Source organism: Psammomys obesus, unplaced genomic scaffold (genome assembly GCF_907164565.1).
Source record: "Psammomys obesus unplaced genomic scaffold, mPsaObe1.curated_primary_1811, whole genome shotgun sequence".
NCBI lineage: Eukaryota > Metazoa > Chordata > Mammalia > Rodentia > Muridae > Psammomys > Psammomys obesus.
In genome coordinates this window covers 14,029,654-14,048,293 of record NW_026585580.1, presented here as the reverse complement: position 1 = coordinate 14,048,293, position 18,640 = coordinate 14,029,654, and the positions used below count along the sequence as shown (strand labels likewise).

Genomic DNA, 18,640 nt, shown 5'->3' with positions numbered 1-18,640 from the left:
GCTGGGGTGTTAGGTCCTCTCTACAGTCCTTCACTCTACTGAAGGTCCCCGAATAAGCCATTTTAAGTGTAAGCAGTAATCTGTTTCTCACATGCCAATTATTGTAATCATTTTCAATTTTTATTAGTTATCAGCAATTTAATGTTTTAGTAATATGTCACAGTTATATTGATTTGATTTTTTTTTTCACTGTTGGTTTAGAGCAGAGTTCTGTAAACTGCCATTTCCTTCAGTCACTGGGTTCATTAGCTGTTAGCATTCCGTCTTGACTGCAGGTCATCCTGGTCCTGAGCTGATCATTCTGCAACTGCCTATTCTGTTACTGAAATGAAGAGTCAGCTGGCTCCTTCATCTCAGCTATCTAACCCCAGGCACAGTGCCTAGTCCTGGTGAGAGGCCTGCAGAAGGAATTCTTCCTGGGCACCAGGCCCCTCCTCCTCCTAGGAGACACTGGGATTTAGGATCTTTAGGTTTCTTTTGGCATTCACCTCACCTATCAAGGAGGTCCACTGAGGACAGAGCATCCCATGGTTTTCAGATGTGACCGCAGAAGACTTTGCTTGCCTTGCCTGGTGGAGGAGGCAGGCATCACCTGCACAGGTAGAGACATGATGAAGGCAGGGCCAAAGGCAGTCCTGATGGGACAGTCCCAAATTGTCCCTGTTCTTAACCAGTGTGGCTAGATGTCTGGGACACAATTGGGGTGAATGAGGACCCCATAGTGCTGTTTTCATATCCACAGGGGTCCAAGCAGCCACTGCTTTGCCTGTCCTTTTGCCTAACCTGAAGTGCAGTCTCTTGGACCACCCCCATCTGCACTCAGTGCAAGAGCTCTTCAGACCCACAGTGGCTCTAACTCCCAAATCATTGAAGAGGCCCAAGATGCAGATGTCTCGGGACTCGTTCCCCACAGACTGGAGCCCACCACCTGTGGAGTTCCTGAAAAAGAGCAAGCAGGTACTTCAGGCCCACAGGAGCCTGCCTGAGGACATGGAGAAGGAACACCCAGATTCAGATCAGAAGGTGGAGCTGGCCTCACTGGAGGAGCTTTTCTGGAACATGGCGGGTCCAAGCCAGCAGGCTGTGACCCCAGAGGTGAGTAAGCCCATGAGCACTTTGGCTTCCCCTCCTTGCCCACTCCCTTTAATGACCCCTTTTAGTTTCCCATGAGCCAGTCCTTTCAGAGCACCCCTTCCATCGCCATGCTCCAACTCCCCTTGTGTACGCAGTGCCTCCTCACTAGCACCTCTGTCCCAGTTCTGGATCATATACTGTACTTCTCCCCGACCCGAGGGCTCTCCCAGCTGGGAGTGCAGGCCTCAAGCCAGGTCCCACTCCTCCCTGTGTTTCCGCTTTTAGCCTTTGCTCCTGAAAGCCAGGGGGTAGCAGCAGATTCAGTGCCATTTGTGCATGGGGCTCCTCAAGGCTTTTTGTCTTAAGGGTGAGGGGTTGGCTTGGAGCAAGAGGGACCTCATGTTAGGATCCCAGCTTGGTAGCACACAAAGACCATAACTGAGGTTCAATAATAGAGATCCTAAGTGAAGACTGAAGTGATGTCTTTGTAGGAAGAAAGAGCGTGGGACTTAAGGGCCCATGGGCTCAGGAACTTTATTCTAAGCATGGTGCTTCAATGATTTGCAATAGCCTAAGATTGTCAGTAGCCTAAGTGCCTGCCACTGGGAAACTATGAACTATGTTCTAGTCATATGTAAGAACACCGTGACAGCCAGGTGTGGTGGTGCTCGCCTTTAATCACAGCACTTGGGAAGTGGAGGCAGGCGGATTTCTGTGAGTTCTGGTCTACAAAGCAAGTCCAGGACAGCCTGTTCCCAAAACCAAACAAAAAACCCTGACAATGATAGTTGAGCACATAGCACACACGCACACAGATGCACACACGCACACACAGACGCACACGCACACACGCATACACATAGCAAACCTGTGCACGCAGTGTATATTCGCACATTTGCACACATACATACACACCATCTCTTTGGCACTGGTATGAAATGACACTCAGGATGAATTTCTGATTGGAAAGAACAGTGCAGGTGAGGTGTGTGGCATACATGCCTGGGTTACAGGGACTGATGAGATCGCTACTTCGTCAGAAAGCACATAAGCACATTCACCTGCAGTTGCCTGTGGGCGGGCACTGGGAGAAAACCTTCACACTTTTGAATTTTAAAAAAATCATGTGATCATATCATCTGTTCAGAAAAGTGAGCAGAGTGCATTAATGTCCAGTTTCCTGTCTGTTTTTCCCTTCCTCATGCCTGTGTCCTGTCATTCCAGATTTCCTCTGGGGGTTCAGGATGCTATGTCAACAATTTAGATTACCTGCTGCAAGAGAAGAGGTGAGCAGGGGCTGAGCTTATGGGGGTGGGGTCATTTCAGTGAGGAATCAGAGTGACCCCTGTGGAGATGGGGCAGCCTTCCCAGCAGGTGGGGCCTGCCCTGTGTACTCTGACAGCCAGGTCTAAGAGGGGGTTCCAAAATGGAGGCTCTGGACCCTCTCCCACAGCAGGAGCACAGTCCCCACCCAGGTCCATCTTCCTCCCAGTCTCCACCCCTGTCCAGTTCATGCCACAGGCTGTCCCCTCCGAGGGACATGGACAAGAAGACAGCTGTGGTTCACCCGACTCTGGCCTGCCCCAACACTGAATCACCTTTGGCCGGTTTTCCTCCTCGCTTTATCTGACCACACTCTGCCACCTTCCTGCCCCATAGCATAGCACATCTCCAAGAAGTGCGGCTCTGCGTGCCTGTTCCCCTCAGTTTCTGAAATTGATCAAAAGTACACTCTCTTAGCTGAGCAGCTGCTGTCAGACCACACTTGTCAGTCTCTTTTGAGTGACCTCTCAGGGAGGAGGCTGGCTGGCATGGAGGGCCCTTTGGAGTGGAGCTGTAGACCCCTCCTGTGCACAATAGATGTGTCATGCCGTGAGGTGGCCAGGAGCAGCTGCTCATGTGTGTGGCTTGTTTGCTGGCCTGCTGTTTGATGGTGTGTAAGCAGATTGTTCTCATGACCTAATTCTTGCCTCTGCCCCTTTCCGCCTGCCTGTGTGTGCACAGACTAAATGCAGGCTGAGCACAGGTGGAGCTCCTGCCTCCCCACTCCTGCTGGAAGCGCCCGTGCCCGCCTCCACAGGATCTTTTCTTAGAACACAGCCCTGCATTCATGCCCAAAGAGTGCGGTTAGATATACTCCTGGGGTGGACAGTTATTTCTCTGGCTTTATCAATGCTGCCTGCTCCAGTCACTCTACCGTCTTCTTCCATGGACTTTGGTTTTTAATATCTCAGAACTGTGGTTTGGGATGTGAGGCTGATGATGCCACTCTACTTCCCTGGAAACTTGTCTTGAATCTGGTATTTTCCATACGTGTCAAGTTGCTGAGAAAAGGCCCCAAATAGCTGGCTTGCCTCTGAACCTTGGAGAGGGAGGGATAATGTCTTATAAAGGCAGATAGGACAGGCCATGCTGCTCTGGGAAGGCTGGGACAGGAAATCTGGGCACTGACAGGAGGGATGTGGCTGGAGATAAAGCAGTGATGTAGTAAACCAGTTGGACACAACCACTGACTCATGGGAGCATCTTAACAGGCAGAAGTGTGGTTTTCTGTTTGTTATACAAAGTTCACATAGACTGTCCTGGAAGAATGGGTGAGAAAGTAGCAGAGCTGAGAGAGTGGATGCCTGGGGAGGGCTCCAGGCTCCTCATGGGGTCTGAGGCCTGAGTTGCTAGCTTCTAGGTTGTTTGGGGAATGAAGACTTAGACATGTGACATGAGTGGTACCAGTCATACAAGCTAGAAAACCATCAGGTATAGGGCCGGTATCAGGGTCTGAGGGTCTGCACGAGGGAGACTTTGGCAGGAGATAGGATTTTTCAGACTGAGGGTCTTTGGGTGCAGCCATAGGGAGACCCTAAGATGGGCCAAGTAGGGAGTGGGGATGCCCCAGATTTTTTCAGCAGCCTGTGGAAGCCAGGACAGGGTAGACTGTAGGATGTCTGGATGCCTACTAGAAGTGTTAGGGCAAGAGTAATGAAGGACTCCATCTCTTCTGTTGCTAGAACAGTACCTCTTGCTGGGAGGGTTATAAAGAGGCTATTTGGATCACAGTTCTGGGAGTTCAAGAGCATGGTGCTGGCATCTATACAGCTTCTACTGAGAGTTTTATATCTTGTTCTCCCCCACCCCCCACCCCGGTGGCAGGATGGAAGGGAATACAGGAAAAAATAGCATTTAAAAGCAACAGCGACAACAACATAGGGGCTGGAGAAATGGCTCAGTGGTTAGGAGCATTCATTGCTTTTCCGAAGGTCCTGAGATCAGTTTCCAGCACCCACATGGCAGCTCCCAACTGTCTGATGCCATCTTCTGGTGAGCAGTTGTGCATGCAGACAAAATACCCATAGACATAAAATAAATAAAAATAAATGTTTAAAAATTAGTATTCACCCATCCACTGAGAGCTCCATGTCAGAGCCCAGTGCCTCTTGATAGTCACTCTACCTCTTAGTGGCCTTTCTCTGAAAATTACATTTCCATATGAGTTTGAAAAGGACAGACCACATGCAAAGCATGGCAGGGAGTTGGGGCTCCAGCACGGTAATGGTGGGTGCACCAGGCTTTAGTGAAGGCCAGCCAAAGTGGAGAGGTTGGAGGGAATAAGGCACTCCTACTCACTGCATGACAAAGGGGCAAAGGATAGGGAGAGAAAGGGCTGATCTGGGATGGGAGGGAAGGCTCTGGTCTCTTGAGAGTAGAGAGGCAGCTGGTAAGTCGGGGCTGGCTAGGACCTAAGGGTACAGACTCCTCTCTTGTACTAAGCTCTGGGGTAATAGAGGAACAGATCCAGATCTGGGGACATTACAGAATGAATGACTGTCAACACAAGCTCCACAAGTAAAGATACTTAACATTGTGTGGCAAAAACTGTCTTCTTTCATCACTGCCCACTGGAGACAAAGCAGAACTCTGTTCCCCAGAAAGGAAATATCGGAGCCCTGGTTTAGGATACCAACAATGTGGCCTTGCACCTCCTAGGCATGCTGCGTTGGGAGGTTCCTGTAGCCTGGAGAGGGGTGGAGAGCAGGTAGTGGTGCTAGCGCTGGCTCAGGCTCTCATTTCCCCCGAAGACAACAGGCCCTGGAGCAGAAATGGGAGCAGCTGTTGCCGCAGGAACAGCCCAAGCTTGACTCCACTGAATGTGATGAAGATGACAGAGAAGCAGTTCTCACACCCGAGCAGAGGTAGGAGCAGGGCCTCTATGGGTATGGGCAGAGTTTCACCTAGCAATTTGTGCCACCTTCTCTTATGGCACTGTCATGCTTTGGTTCAGGAAATATCCAGACACCTGCTGCTGGCCTTCAGAGAGCGAGCAACCTTCTAAGACACAGAGATGATAAAACAGCCCAGTTATCAGCCAAGTTCATAGAACCCTGTCTCATGGGGAAGATCTATACAAACCACAGTCTTAACTGAAAACTGTCTTTGGAGGGAGATTATGCCCACATGAAAATTTTCTCATCTTCCCCTGACTGGGAGAAGGAAGATGGCCATAGTGCTATCCTCTAGCTTTGTTGGCTCAGATTTCACTGGGCTGAAGTTGGAGGAAGGGCTGAACTCCTCTACACCCCAAGGTCTCAGGTGCCTAGAAACTGCTATGGAGTCCATCTTTATAACATTCTGTTTTCCATGTGTGGTGGTTTAAATAAGATGGACCCATAGGCTCATATACTTGAATTGCTTAGTCACTGGGGAGTAGATTCTGAAAGGATTTTAGGATTAGAAGGTGTGGCCTTGCTGAAGGATATGTGTCATTAGGGATGGGCTTCAAGGTTTCAAAAGCCCATGACAGGCTCAGTCTATCTCTCAGCCCGTGCATCAGGATGTAACTCTGAGCTATTGCTCCAGCATCTGCCTGCATGCCACCATGCTCTACTCATGATGAAAATAGACTAAACCCTCTGAAACTCTAAGCAAACCCCCAATCAACTGCTTTATTTTATGAGTTGCTTTAGGCATGGTGTCTTGTCACAGCATTACAACAGTGACTAAGAGGAGTGGGGCATTGCTGTGACAGGCCTGGCCCTGCTGTCTTTGGGGGGGGGGGGAATATGGAAGAATTTGAGATTTTGGACTAGAAAAGTGGTCGGACACTTAAAGTGGGGCTTACTGAGTCATCCTTGTAGGAGCTTAGAAGACAGTGCAGCTGGAGTGATTTGAACTGGGGCCCAGCTCAAAAAGTTCCAGGTGGGAAGAATATTAGTGAGAGACCTACAAACTATTCTTGTGATATTTTGGCAGAGAATGTAGCTGCTGCTTCTCTGACGCTAAACTGGACATTTTTGGATCACTGGCACTGGCGGAGGAGAATTCAAGACAGCCTAGTATTGACTGTGTTGCTTGGTTATTAGTGTCCACACTTATATGGGTTAATAATGAAAAGGAGCAAGCTGAGCAAGGAGAAGTTTAAAATGTATAGTTTGAGAAGAAAAGGAGCATTGGAAAGTATAATAGATCTAAATCCAGTGCTCAAGAAGATAAAAGCCTGATGCTAAATGGAATAAAGGGAGCTGGGACCTCAAGGCAAGACCCCAACCAGCTGTGCTTCCACGGAAAGGAACTGAAGAAACGTTTAATCATTGAAGGAAACAACAGGAAGCAGGTGAAAACGTAATTGAATGAGGGGTTCAAGTTCCACCCCATCAAGCAGTAAACTTGGCAGCTTCAGCCATGGTGATTCTGGCTAAAGAGTCAAGTACACAAAAAAGAGGTTGCGGAATCTCCCTCCACTACTGAGGAAAGTCGCTGAGGCCAGGAGTGTGTCAGGGGTGTCCCTGCATGGAGGCCCAGAGAGACTATTGCATGAAGCTGTGAAGGTGAAGCCTGGATTGCCTTAGAGAACCCCAAGATGTTAGAGATGCCAGAGTCTTCGGTTACCTGATGAGGAGAGGTACAGACTGGGTGTGGAACCAGCACAAGAAAGGGAAGTAGGCTACAGTCAACAAAGCTGAAAGGAGTTGGAGATCTGAAGAGTGCTTTGACATGAGCCATGGAGATGCAGAGTTTGGAGTTCGCCCTGCTGGTTTTCAGTCTTGCTTTGGTGCATAGTTTCCTCACTATGCTCAGTATGCTCCTGTATTAGTCCATGTTTTCTAATGAATCACTAAACTTACAGAATGAATCTATATATGAACATATGCATATATGTGGGATTTATTGGAGTGACTTACAGCTTGCATTCCAGCTAATCTAACAATGGCTAGCTATGAACAGAAAGTCCAAGAATCCAGTAGTTGCTCAGTCCCACAAGGCTGGGTATCTCAGCTGCTCCTCTGTATATGCTAGAATCCCAAAGAAGAAGGCTTTAATGCCAGTGAAGGAATGGACGTGCTAGCAAAGCAAGGGCAAGCAGGCAAAGAGCAAGTTTCCTTCCAGCAGAAGGTATAGCCCATATTAAAAGTCTGTCTTCTAGCCCTAAGATACAGATCAAAGGCTTATGTCTTCCTGCCTCAAGATTCCAGATCAAGGGTGTGTGTTTTCCTACCTCAAAGGTCTGGACTAGAAGGGGATTCACTTACTTCAATCCAAGAAGAAAACGTCTCACAGGTGTGCCCTTCTTTTCTAGATTATAGTTCATTTCAGATACAGTCAAGTTGACAACCAAGAATAGCCATCATGTCTCCTCCACAGCACCTGCCCATTTTGAATGGAAATGAATATTCTGTGCAATTGTATGTTGGCTGGAAGTATGTGATCTGCTTTTTGTTTTGTTTTATGTTTTGTTTTTGAAGCAGGGTGTCTCTGTATAGCACTGACTGTCCTGAACTCACTCTGCAGAGCCAGGCTGGCCTCAAATTCACAGAGATCTGCCCACCTCAGCCTCCCAAGTGCTGAGATTAAAGGCGTGTGCCGCCACCACCCAGCACTTTGTGGTTTTGATATTATAGAAAGTTACTCTTAAGCAATCGCTGTGAGTCTCAGAAGAGACTTTGAACTTTGGACTTTTAAGCAGGATGAGACTGTGGGGATTTTTGAAGATGGACTGAATGCATTTTTGCATTATGATATGGCCATATAAATCTATAGGGCCAGAGAATGGAATGTGGTGGTTTGAATAAGATGGCTCCTGTAGACATATATTTCAATGCTCAGTCACCAGGGAGTGGAATCTTTGATAAGAAGAGAAACACTTGGAGGTGTGGCCTTGTTGGAGGAAGTGTGTCACGGGGCGGGGGAGCTTCAAGGTTTCAAAAGCCCATGGCAGGCCCAGTCTCTCTCTGCATATGGATCAGAATGTAGCTCGAAGCTCCTGCGCTGTCACCTGCCCCCATGCTGCCATGCTCTCTGCCATGATGATAATGGACTAAACCTCTGAAAGGAAGCCCCTAATTAAAGGCTTTGTTTCATGAGAGTTGCCTTGGTCATAGTGTCTCTTCACAGCAATAGAACAGTGACTAATACACCATGTATCTTAACCCTTAGGGCTGATATGAGAGTTTCGTGAGCTAGACATATAAACAACAGAAATCTGCTTTTCTTGCTTGCTTGTTTTGCTTTGCTTCACTTTTCTTTTTTTTTTAAAAATATTGGTTTTTCTGTGTAGCCCTGGCTGTCCTGGAACTCACTTGGTAGACCAGGCTGGCCTCAAAATCACAGACATCCACTGCCTCTGCCTCCAGAGTGCTGGCATTAAAGGTGTGCTCTGCTACACTCCGCTCTTAGAAATCTTCTTTTCACAGAGTATTTTAGAGACTCAGAGTCTGAGTCATGGAGCTAGAGAGAACGCTCGTGTCCTCAGATGGAACAAAGGGCTAAAGACCTCTCTGGGTTCGCTGATATGTTTTGGGTGTGTTTGGAGCTTTTTCTTTGAGTGTTGGAGGGTAGACCTAGGACTTTGTGCATGCCAGGCACACAATCTTCCTCCAGGCTATATCCCCAGCCTGTGTTCTCGTGTATAGTGATGATAGTCTCGTTCATGATGGTTCCAACCAAAGAGAAGACTCCTGCCTCGCTGGGGTTAGGAGTCACTGTAGGCAATTTGGAAGTATACTTTCAGTCTATATGGCCCCAGGCATCCATGTCTTTTGTCTACCTTTTCATTCACTCATTCACCTACCTGTCAGCCAGTGTTTACTGTCAACTTGTGCCAAGCTCTATGGCATCATGTTGCTTGCTCTCAGCTCAGTGGGACAAACAATAAACAAGACAAGTTATATAGAAGAAGGGTAATAAGGGAAGGAGGTGGGAGGAATGCTGGAACACTGGGGGTCACTCCGTGAGGCTCAGGAAAGGCCTTTCCGAAGGGAACTGCTGAGCACACCTGAAGCAGTGAGAGCCAGACTTGGGCCCTTTGGTGCAAGCACAGTTGTGGGGCAGCAGCGAGATGAGGACAAGGAACACAGGTCAGGGAACTAAAGGTGGGTGCTGGGTCTTGGCGGGTTTTGTTCCAAGTGAGCTGGCTGCCACTGATCCGACACACATCTGAATGGCATACGATATTAAAGGCAGACTGGTGGGATGGGCAGAAGAAGGGAGCCATGGGGTAGAGAGTGTGTGTCCATGAAAATTAAAATGGCTTTCTTTCCTGTGTTCTCACTATAGCATCTTCTAAGTCCAGAAGATGGGGGTGTTTCTCTCTGCCGAAAGAGGATGTTCTCTAGAGTTTATATGCTGTCTACCTGGAGACCATCAGAGCCCACAGTGAGGGTTCCATCCCAGTGACTGGCCCCTGACCCCATTCCAGATGCCCTTCACAAGCCCAGCTCATTTACTTGTCCTTCCAACTGACTCAGTGTGAAATGGGGTTCAGACAGACAGCCCATTGCTTTGGTTCAATGAATTTGCTCGGCTAGCTCACAGGACTCAGAAGCTTGTCATAAAAGATATTAGGAGGGGCTGGAGAGATGGCTCAGAGGTTAAGAGCACTGTCTGTTCTTCCATAGGTCTGGAGTTCAGTTCCCAGCAACCACATGGTGGCTCATAACCATGTATAGTGCCCTCTTCTGGCGGCAGGTGTACATGCAGACAGAACATTGTATTGACAAAAAAAAAAAAAAAAGATATTAGGAAACTGGGGAAGAGACACAGGAGTTTTGAGAAGGGGCACAGAGCTTCGCCATTGTCCCTGGGTGTGTCCCTGCCTAGGAACCTCCTTAGCTATCTGGAGGCTCTCTGAAATCTGCCCTTTGGGTTTTTTGGAGCTTTCCTTGCACAGGCACGGCAGGCTGCATACAGAACACCACTCTGCCCGCCTTTGCGGTGTTCTAGTGGCTCTCTGCTGTGTTCCCTCCTCCAGGATGAGTCCTCAGGGATGAGGAGAGTCTTATGACTGTCGGGTAAGGCAGATCAGAGGAGATGGTGCAGATTCTGGGGGTTTCTGGGCCTTTGGAGGACCTCTTTGGGAAGGGGAGTTTTAGTTCCCATGTTTCACCTGAAGGAGGGACTCAAAAGCCAGAAACCATGGAAAACACACGACAATATCATTAGTATCACACACCGTCTAGGCAGTTAACCTTGGAAAAATGATGCTGGTCAGAGCTATGGGCAGGTGGGCAGGACGTGCAATTTCTGGCTGTTTCAGGGAGAAGTGACAGTTTGCTAGTAAACTGGCTAGAGAGTATGTGAGAAAGAGACTCAAAACGGGCACCAAGGTCTTTGGCCTGAGCAGCTGGAAGACTGGGGTGGGCTTTGTTTCTAGTCTTTTAAATAGGTCTCCCAGGTTGGCCGCAGACTGCATCACCTACCTCTGCCTCCCAGTTTGGGGGATGACAGGCAGGTGGGTTGTGAATGAGACTGCCCGTGTATTGGAATGTCTAGCCCTTAGTTGCTGTGACATCTGCGTAGGATTTGGAGATGGGGTCTTGGTGGAGGAGGGTCTCCTCACTGGAACTGGGCTTTGAGGTTTCAAAAGCCCATGGCAGACCCTGTTACTCTCTCTGCCTGCTGCCTGGGGATCAGGATCGCTACCTCTCTAGCACCACCCCTGCCTGCTTGCATGTTGCCATAATGATAATGGACTAAGTTTGAAACTGTAAGCCAGCCCCCGATTAACTGCTTTCCTTTGTAAGAGCTGATGTGGTTATGGTGTCTCCCCACAACCATAGAACGCTGGCTGAGACAAGGCATGGGCCATCATACCCAGCATAGAATAATCTTTAATTACATGGAGAAAGGCCCAGTGAACAGAGGCTAGCTTACATGTGGGGTTTACTTGGGGAGCTCTAGGGTAAAGTGCAGGTAGGAGGCTGGAAGAGGCGAGGTTGGAAGGCACCAGGTGCAGGTGATGTTTCAAAGCCTGAAAGAAGCCAGACATGCCATCACATGCCTGTGATCTCAAAACTCAGAAGGCAGAAGCCAGAAAGTCACCAGCAGTTCAAGGTCAGCCTGGACTACATAGTGAGTACTTCCAGGACCACAAAGCAAGACGCTGCTCAGAAACAAACAGAAAGTCTTGAAACAAGATGAGATGGGTGAGGAGCAAGTGTAGAGGAGTAGAGGCAGGAGCATAATAGGAAAGTGGGGTCAGGACTTGCGGGGTGGAGGAGAGACGTTTGGTTGATCGGTTGTTGGTTTGTTGTTGTTGGTTGGTTGGTTTTGTTTTTCTTTCTGAGGACATTACAAGAAATAGGGCAACAGATGTTAGAAGACAGAACGGGTGGCTTTTGTTGTGGCAGGAGAGGCTGGAGGGTCACAGGAGGAAATGGCCTCAGATGTGCACCTTTCCTTGTTTGGTGTCCGGGTTAGCCTCAGCTCAGGCGTAATGGCTGTCAGTTTGACCATACTCAGGATTTGTGCAGGGGTAATACACTGGCAGCCTTGGGGCCCTGCCTTGAGGATTCGAAAAGAAATCACACCACTTTTAATTGCCCAGAGATGATTTGGGGGTCTTTGTAGCTGGCCATTTGCCTTTTTCGCAGATTGTCCCTAGACAAACTTTCTTTTTTTATAGTCTGTAAACAGATAGTAAATGCTTTAGGCTTGGAACCATAATGACTGGGCTCTGAAGTTGTAAACTCACAAAAGTTTTCTATAGAAAGTTCCCTTGTGACAAGAATTCAGTAGCGGAGTCTGACAAAGCAGCAGAATAGGTAGGTATGGAAATGGGCCCCAGGCAGGGACTAGCCTGCAGGCTGTAGTTGGTGACCTGCCTTCTCCCCCTACCCCCCACATCCCCTGCTCCCATCCCCCTGCCCACTGCTTTTGTTAAATAGATAGATGTCCCGCCCCATGCAGTGTGCCAGTCACTGAAGAAAAAACTTTATTCACCTGCATCTGAATTGAGGAAGGAGCCCCAAACCCCCTAAGGGTACAAGGTAGGACATACTTGTAAGCCTGGTACTTGGCAGGTAAGAGACAGGAGAGTCAGGAGTTCAGGGTCATCCTTTGCTACAAAATGAACTCAGGGTCAGCCTGGGTTACACAAGACCCTGACTCAAGAAAGAAAAAAAAGTAAATCTGTCTTTATTTTTTTAAAGATTTTTATCTATATGTTTGTATGTATATGACTGTTCTGACTGCATGTACACCTACATGCCAGAAGAGGGCATCAGACCCCAGTATAGATGGTTGTGAGTCACCATGTGGTTGTGGGGGAACTGAACTCAGGACCTCTAACCACTGAACCATCTCTCCAGCTCAGATCTATCAGTCTAAAGGACAGAGCTTGGGGATATTAATGGGATAAAGCTGCAGGCAGGGGAAAGATGGCTGAAGGCAGAGGGAGGTGACGGTGTGATGGTCTGCACGTGCACAGTCAATGTAGGATTCATATTCAGAAAAATGGCTGCACTGGGGAGCTCAGAGGCAAAGCTCTCCGTCTTCTAGTGTCAAAAGGTCATCCATGCCTGGTGGTGGCAGCGGCCCACACCTTTAATCCCAGCACTCCAGAGGCAGAGGCAGGCAGATCTCTGTGAGTTTGAGGCCAGCCTGGTCTACAAAGTGAGTCCAGGACAGCCAAGGCTACAGAGAGAAACACTTTCTCAAAAAAAGAAAGGAAGGAAGCAAAGAAAAGGAAAGGAAAAGAAGGTCCTCCATTGGACATGTATGCAGTTGTGAGTGGACAAGTGGTGATTCCAGCTAGTCTGAGGTGGACTTAATCGTTCCAAGGTCCTAAAGCAACCCAAAGAACCATTGTGTCTGACTGTAGCTGCTGTCCTGGAGAATGGAGCAGCATCGGGACCAAAAGCAAGTGAAGCTGGATGTTTGTTCGGGTCGTCCCTGTTTCTCTTCACTGCACAAGTCTGGGAACCTCTTGTGACTGGGATAGCCACCCCATGGACATAGCAAGCCCCTTTTGCATGCTGCCTGAGGACCCAGAGTTGCTAAGCTGTCAGGCTTCAGTCAGATCCCTGCAGGGCAGGTGCTGGGTCCTGCTGCTGCCCTAGGATCCTTTGTGGAAGTGGGTAGCAGGAGGTTGAGCAGAATCAGTGTGTTGGGAATGCTGTGGAGGTCTCGCTGGGAACAGTCACACGCTGTGCATTTGGCTTCAGGGACCTAAACTCCCTGGACACACAGCCTTGGAACGAACCTTTGCAAACTCTCTGTAGTGAACTAAAATAATAGCTCTGTGACTTAGCATGAGGACCTGAGTTTATGCTCCCAGAAGCCATGGAAAGCTGGGCATAGCACTGCTTCTGTGATTCTAGGAATCTTGAAGCAAGATGGAAGGCAGCGTCAGGAGTGCCCCTGGAAACTGGCCAGCCATCTGTCCTAGAATGCATAGTGCCAAGGACACAAAAAGTAAGGAAAAGGAAAAAAAAAATAGGTGTGGTTGTGCATAGCTTGTATTCTAGCACTGGGGAGGCAGAGGGAAGCAGATCTTTGTGAATTCCAGGCCAGCCTCGTCTATATAGTGAGTTCCAGTCCAGCCTGGGCTATGTAGCAAGTTCTAGGCCAGCCAACCTACATAGTGAGACTCTGTCTCAAAATAAAAAACAAAACTAAACAAACAAAACAAAACAAAAAACCCGACAAAAAAAAAAAAAAAAAAAAAAAAGAGGCTAAACCAGGTAGCCAGTAAAAACCAATACCCAAAGTTGTCCTCTGACCTCCAGATGAGCACATGGGGGCACAAACACACGTGTCATACACATATGCACACAAAGACTTTGACATTTTAAAGTTGTATTACATTTATTTATTTGGAGTGGCGTGTGCATGTGCCGCAGCTCATGTGTAGAGGTCAGAGGACATATGTAGGAGTTGGTTCTCGCCTTCCACCCTGTGGATCTCAGGTTGTCAGGTCTGTTGACAAGGGCCTTTAACCACTGAGGCTGGCCCACAACTTAAAAAGTAAATGGTTTTTTAAATCTTGGTAGTAAGAAGAATTGTGTTGCTTGTGACCTTTCTACTGGGTGCATACAGGATTATGAAAGTCATGGCTTAACAGTCAGAAAAATCCACACAGAAAGGGATCTGTGTGTAGCTGCTCACAGCAGAATGTGTTCGTGGCCTTAAATCATGGCTCATTTTCTGGGCACATGACATTCTCTGGTGGTGCTTTGAGAAAGCCTCTTTGACAACAGCCACTTTGAGGTGGTGCTTTTGATGTAGGATCATTGTGGTAGGGTGGTTCAACCTTATGCATAAAATTTAAAAAAATGACTCATGGTGTAGAAAACTGCCAACCTGTTCCATCTCTGAATGGGGCCAGAGGAAGTGGGGAGGGCCAGCAGGGCAATATGGGTGGGGAGGGGTAAAGCCAAGGGTGGGGGCCAGGCACCATCTGCCAGACAAGACATCATGTGATCGCCACAACTGTCTGTGGTAGAAAGGATCATCCCAAGCAGAATGTATACTCATACACTAAGAATTGGCTCAAATCTTGGCAGGATGACATCCTAAATTATCTCTTTCTTAAAGTTAAAAGACCTTATGTGTGTGCTAAGACAGGAAAGGCAGGGGAAGGGAGAAGCAGATATTTAAACCACAACGTGGCCCTTTATTCTCAGCTCCAGGCTACACAGGAAATCCCTAATTAGACGGGTGACAGCGTCTCAGAATCTCCAGTGATACACATGCGTTAGAGTTAACCTCACAAAAGTCCCTTTGAGTGATGGCTTGGGGGAAAGGCCTAGACCCCTACTTATTATTGATTTCTTAATAATTTGCACATTTTTCCTTACTACAGAAGTAGTGAAAGAAGCTATGATAGAATATTGTGATAGCAAAGACATGACCAAACAGTTATTTTACCATTTGTATGGTAGTTACCAGACTCTTTATGGAAACCCACAGAAACTGAATCTTCAGGGTTTCCACCATCATTCCCATTTCTTGTGCCATTTTCTCCTCAGTACAGACTTGAGTCTTGCCTTAGGTCACTTGACCGGAAAGTGAGTCAGGTTCACAAGGCTGGCAGTGAAGTATCAGGGTATGTGACCCCATCACTGGAGCCAGCCATTCATGTCCCAGATCCTGATAAGCCCCTAACTTCCTCTTCCCCTGGGTTTGGATGCCTCAGACAGCACATCCAATTGGGAACCCATGAGCTTCCTTCCAGCTAGAGAAGGGAACATGGTATCTGTAGCTTGCTTTTCTTGTTGCTGTTGAGCATATGCTCCATTGCTAAAAGCACATGTCTTTATAAAGCAAACAGGGAACGCTCTTCTTCTCTCCTCCCCACCTAAGTCTATCTAGAAGGTCGTAGCTGGGAATGTCAGTGGTGTGGGGAGGCTCCTGTGTGTAAGTGCATCATGTACGGCATGTGTGTGGAGAAGTCACCCCTTGTCTGGTTTCATTTGTCATTCCTTTGGCAACCATAGTCAGCTGCTGTCTGAAAATATTAGGTGGAAATTTTCAAAAACAAACAGTGCATAAGCTTTAAACTGCACACCATTCCGAGTAGTGTGATTAAATCTGTGGCATTGCTCCATCTTGCCCGGGACACTAATTACCCCTTTGCCCTTTGGGTCCACACTGACTCACCTGGATTAGCAGATTAGCAGCCATGGGGTCAGCGCTGGTGTTCAGGTAACCCTTGCTATACTTAATAGCAGTCCCAGAGCACAGAATAGTGATACAGAAAATTCGGACTCTCGGCAAAAGGCTCTTAAGCACTTCACTTAAGAAAAAAGGTGAACATTCTCAATATAAGGGAGGGGAAAATTGTCTGCTGTAGTTTGCCAAAATCTAGAGAAGAACAGATCTTCCATCTGCAAAGCTGTGGAAAAGGAAAAAGAAATTGGTGTGAGCTTTTCTGTTGCACTTCAAACTGCATAAGTTACAGCCATGGTGTGTGACAAGAATTTGGTTGTGAAAATGCATTAAGTTATAATATATGATTCAATACTAGCTGTGATTACAGGCATGCACTTAGGATCTTGGACTCTACTAAGAGATTTCGAGTGTGTGCACACGTGCGCGCGCACATACACACACACACACACACACACATACACACACACCCGGCTTAGTGCTTCTCCAATCAGAGTACTGTGATTGGCTCTCTGTGCCAATTAGTTGTGTAGAGACTGTTGGTTCTCAGGACTGACCTTAGCTGAGTGCCCTTCCCCATCCTACTTTAATGGATCATGATAGAATTGCAAAGAGCAAGGAGCCCCTTCTTCATCTTGTTTCTTCCCTGTCTGTGTGCCCGGGGCAGATCTAGGGCTGACAGGCAGGGTAGCTGGTCAGGATCTGCATGCCAGCAGGCTCCTTGGGTGACCCTAATATGTTCTGCAGCTCAAGGGTCGCTGGCCCAGCTGGCATGGACACTCACCCTCGTGGGACCTGGTTAGCAGGTGCCTTCTCACCCCTTACTAGATGCCACCCTGGCCCTGACTATCCAGTCCCTCTTCCTTTGCCCTCTTCGCACTCTGCATCCGCTGCAGAGCCAGGCGCACCTCTGACCCTGTGCTCCCCTTGCCTTCCAGGATGCTGGTGGAGAAGTTCTCTGTGTCCCTTCAGGTCATCTCGCCAGTGCACCCAGGTGAAACTGTATTTTTGCCCAGACGTCACCCTTTGCCTTGCACCCTGGACTCCTCTAGTCTAAAGCCTCGCAGCCAGCTGGAAGAGCTGTTCCTCAGGTAAGCATTCTGTGCTGGCTATTTTTATGTCAGCTTGACACAAGATAGAATCATTTTAGATGTAACTTCAGTTGAGAAAATACTCCCACTGACCGGCCTATGGGCAGCTCACTGTGGGCAGGGCCACCCCTAGGTGGATGATCCTCAGGGCTATAGGAAGGCAGCTGAGCAAGCCATGGGGGGCAAGCCAGTGAGCAGCACTCCTCCATGGCCTCTGCGTCAGCTCTGCCTCCAGCTTCCCGCCCTAACTTCCTCAGTGTTGGACTGCTTCCTGGAAGTATGAGATGGAATAAACCCATTTTTTTCCTAAGCTGTTTATGGTCATGGTGTTTTATCACAGCAGGATAAACCCTGACTGAGATACATAGCAGGGGGAAGACATGGGAACAGTGTAGTCTGTTCTAGGGACAAAGGCCACCTCAGATAAGGAAATCCAAAGCCACCTTCTGAACATGGGTAATTAATCTTTTATGAATAGAGGTGACTGTATTCGTTTCTTTTCTGTTTCCTGTAACTGTAATAAAAACCGATTGGCCATCGTGAAGGGAAGTCAGGGCAAAAGCTTAAGCAGGAACCTGGAGGCAGGAACTGAGGCAAGGCCGTGGAAGGATGCTGCTTACTGGCTTGCTCCCAGGCTCATTCATGCGTAGTTACCTTTTCTATAGAGACCAGGCTTACCTACCTAGGAACAGTACTGCCTGCAGTGTCCTGGGCCATCTTACATCAATTAAAAGTCAAGAAAATGTCCCAGACATGGCCAATGGCCAGTCTGAAACAGGCAGTTCTTCAGTTGAGTGTCCCCCTTTGTAAGTGTGTCAAGGTGAAAAGCAAGATTATCTGCCACAGTAACATGGCCATACATGTATATTTAGAAAATTTACTAATTTAGACACAAACTCTTTTTAATTATAAATATTTAAATTTCTTTATTTTTGTGTTTGTGTGTGTATGTGTGTGTTTAAATGTAGGCTATGTGTGTGCAGTGCTTGAGGAAGCCAGAATAGGGTATTGGATCCCCTGGGCCCAGCAGTTGTAGATGCTGGGAACTAAACTTTGGTCCTCTGGAAGAGCTCTTAACCACTGAGTCCTCTCTCTAGCCCTTGGAGGAATAAACTTTCTAAAAGCCTATTTACATTATAGGAAACATCAGGCCATGCATTTACATGTTCAAACTGCCCTTCCTCCTCCTCTGCACCCCAGTTCTTCAGAGCAGCCTGAGCCAGACTCGTCATGTGTGGCCTGGGGATCTTGTCTTAGTTAGCACAGGGCTAAGCTCTGGGCCTTCAGAGCCCGTGATGGTCACTCCCACCTACAGCAGGGCCCTTATCCATAGTTATATCTCATGTCATCTCAGTCACCTGTGGCCAGTTGTTGTCTGGACAGTATTAAACGGGCAAATCCATGGGCTGGAGAGACAGCTCAGAGCACTTCTGCTGGATGCTCTTCCAGAGGGCCTGAGTTCAATTCCCAGCAACCAAGTGGCTCTTAAGATCTGGTATCCTCTTCTGGCACGCAGGCAGAATACTGTATACGTGATAGATAGATAGATAGATAGATAGATAGATAGATAGATAGATAGATAGATAGATAGATAGATA

The 18,640-nt window shown here is 47.9% G+C and overlaps 1 protein-coding gene across 1 annotated transcript in view; it reads left to right on the top strand.

Moving 5' to 3' along the window:
• Positions 1-882: 882 nt before the first annotated feature.
• The window catches only part of Fam178b (family with sequence similarity 178 member B), a 96,707-nt gene continuing 78,949 nt past the window's right edge, over positions 883-18,640 (top strand). Inside the window, exons 1-3 of the mRNA XM_055608253.1 lie at positions 883-1,095; positions 2,299-2,360; positions 16,890-17,042. Coding sequence (XP_055464228.1) covers positions 883-1,095; positions 2,299-2,360; positions 16,890-17,042 — 428 coding nt within the window. The remainder of the gene's footprint in view (positions 1,096-2,298; positions 2,361-16,889; positions 17,043-18,640) is intronic.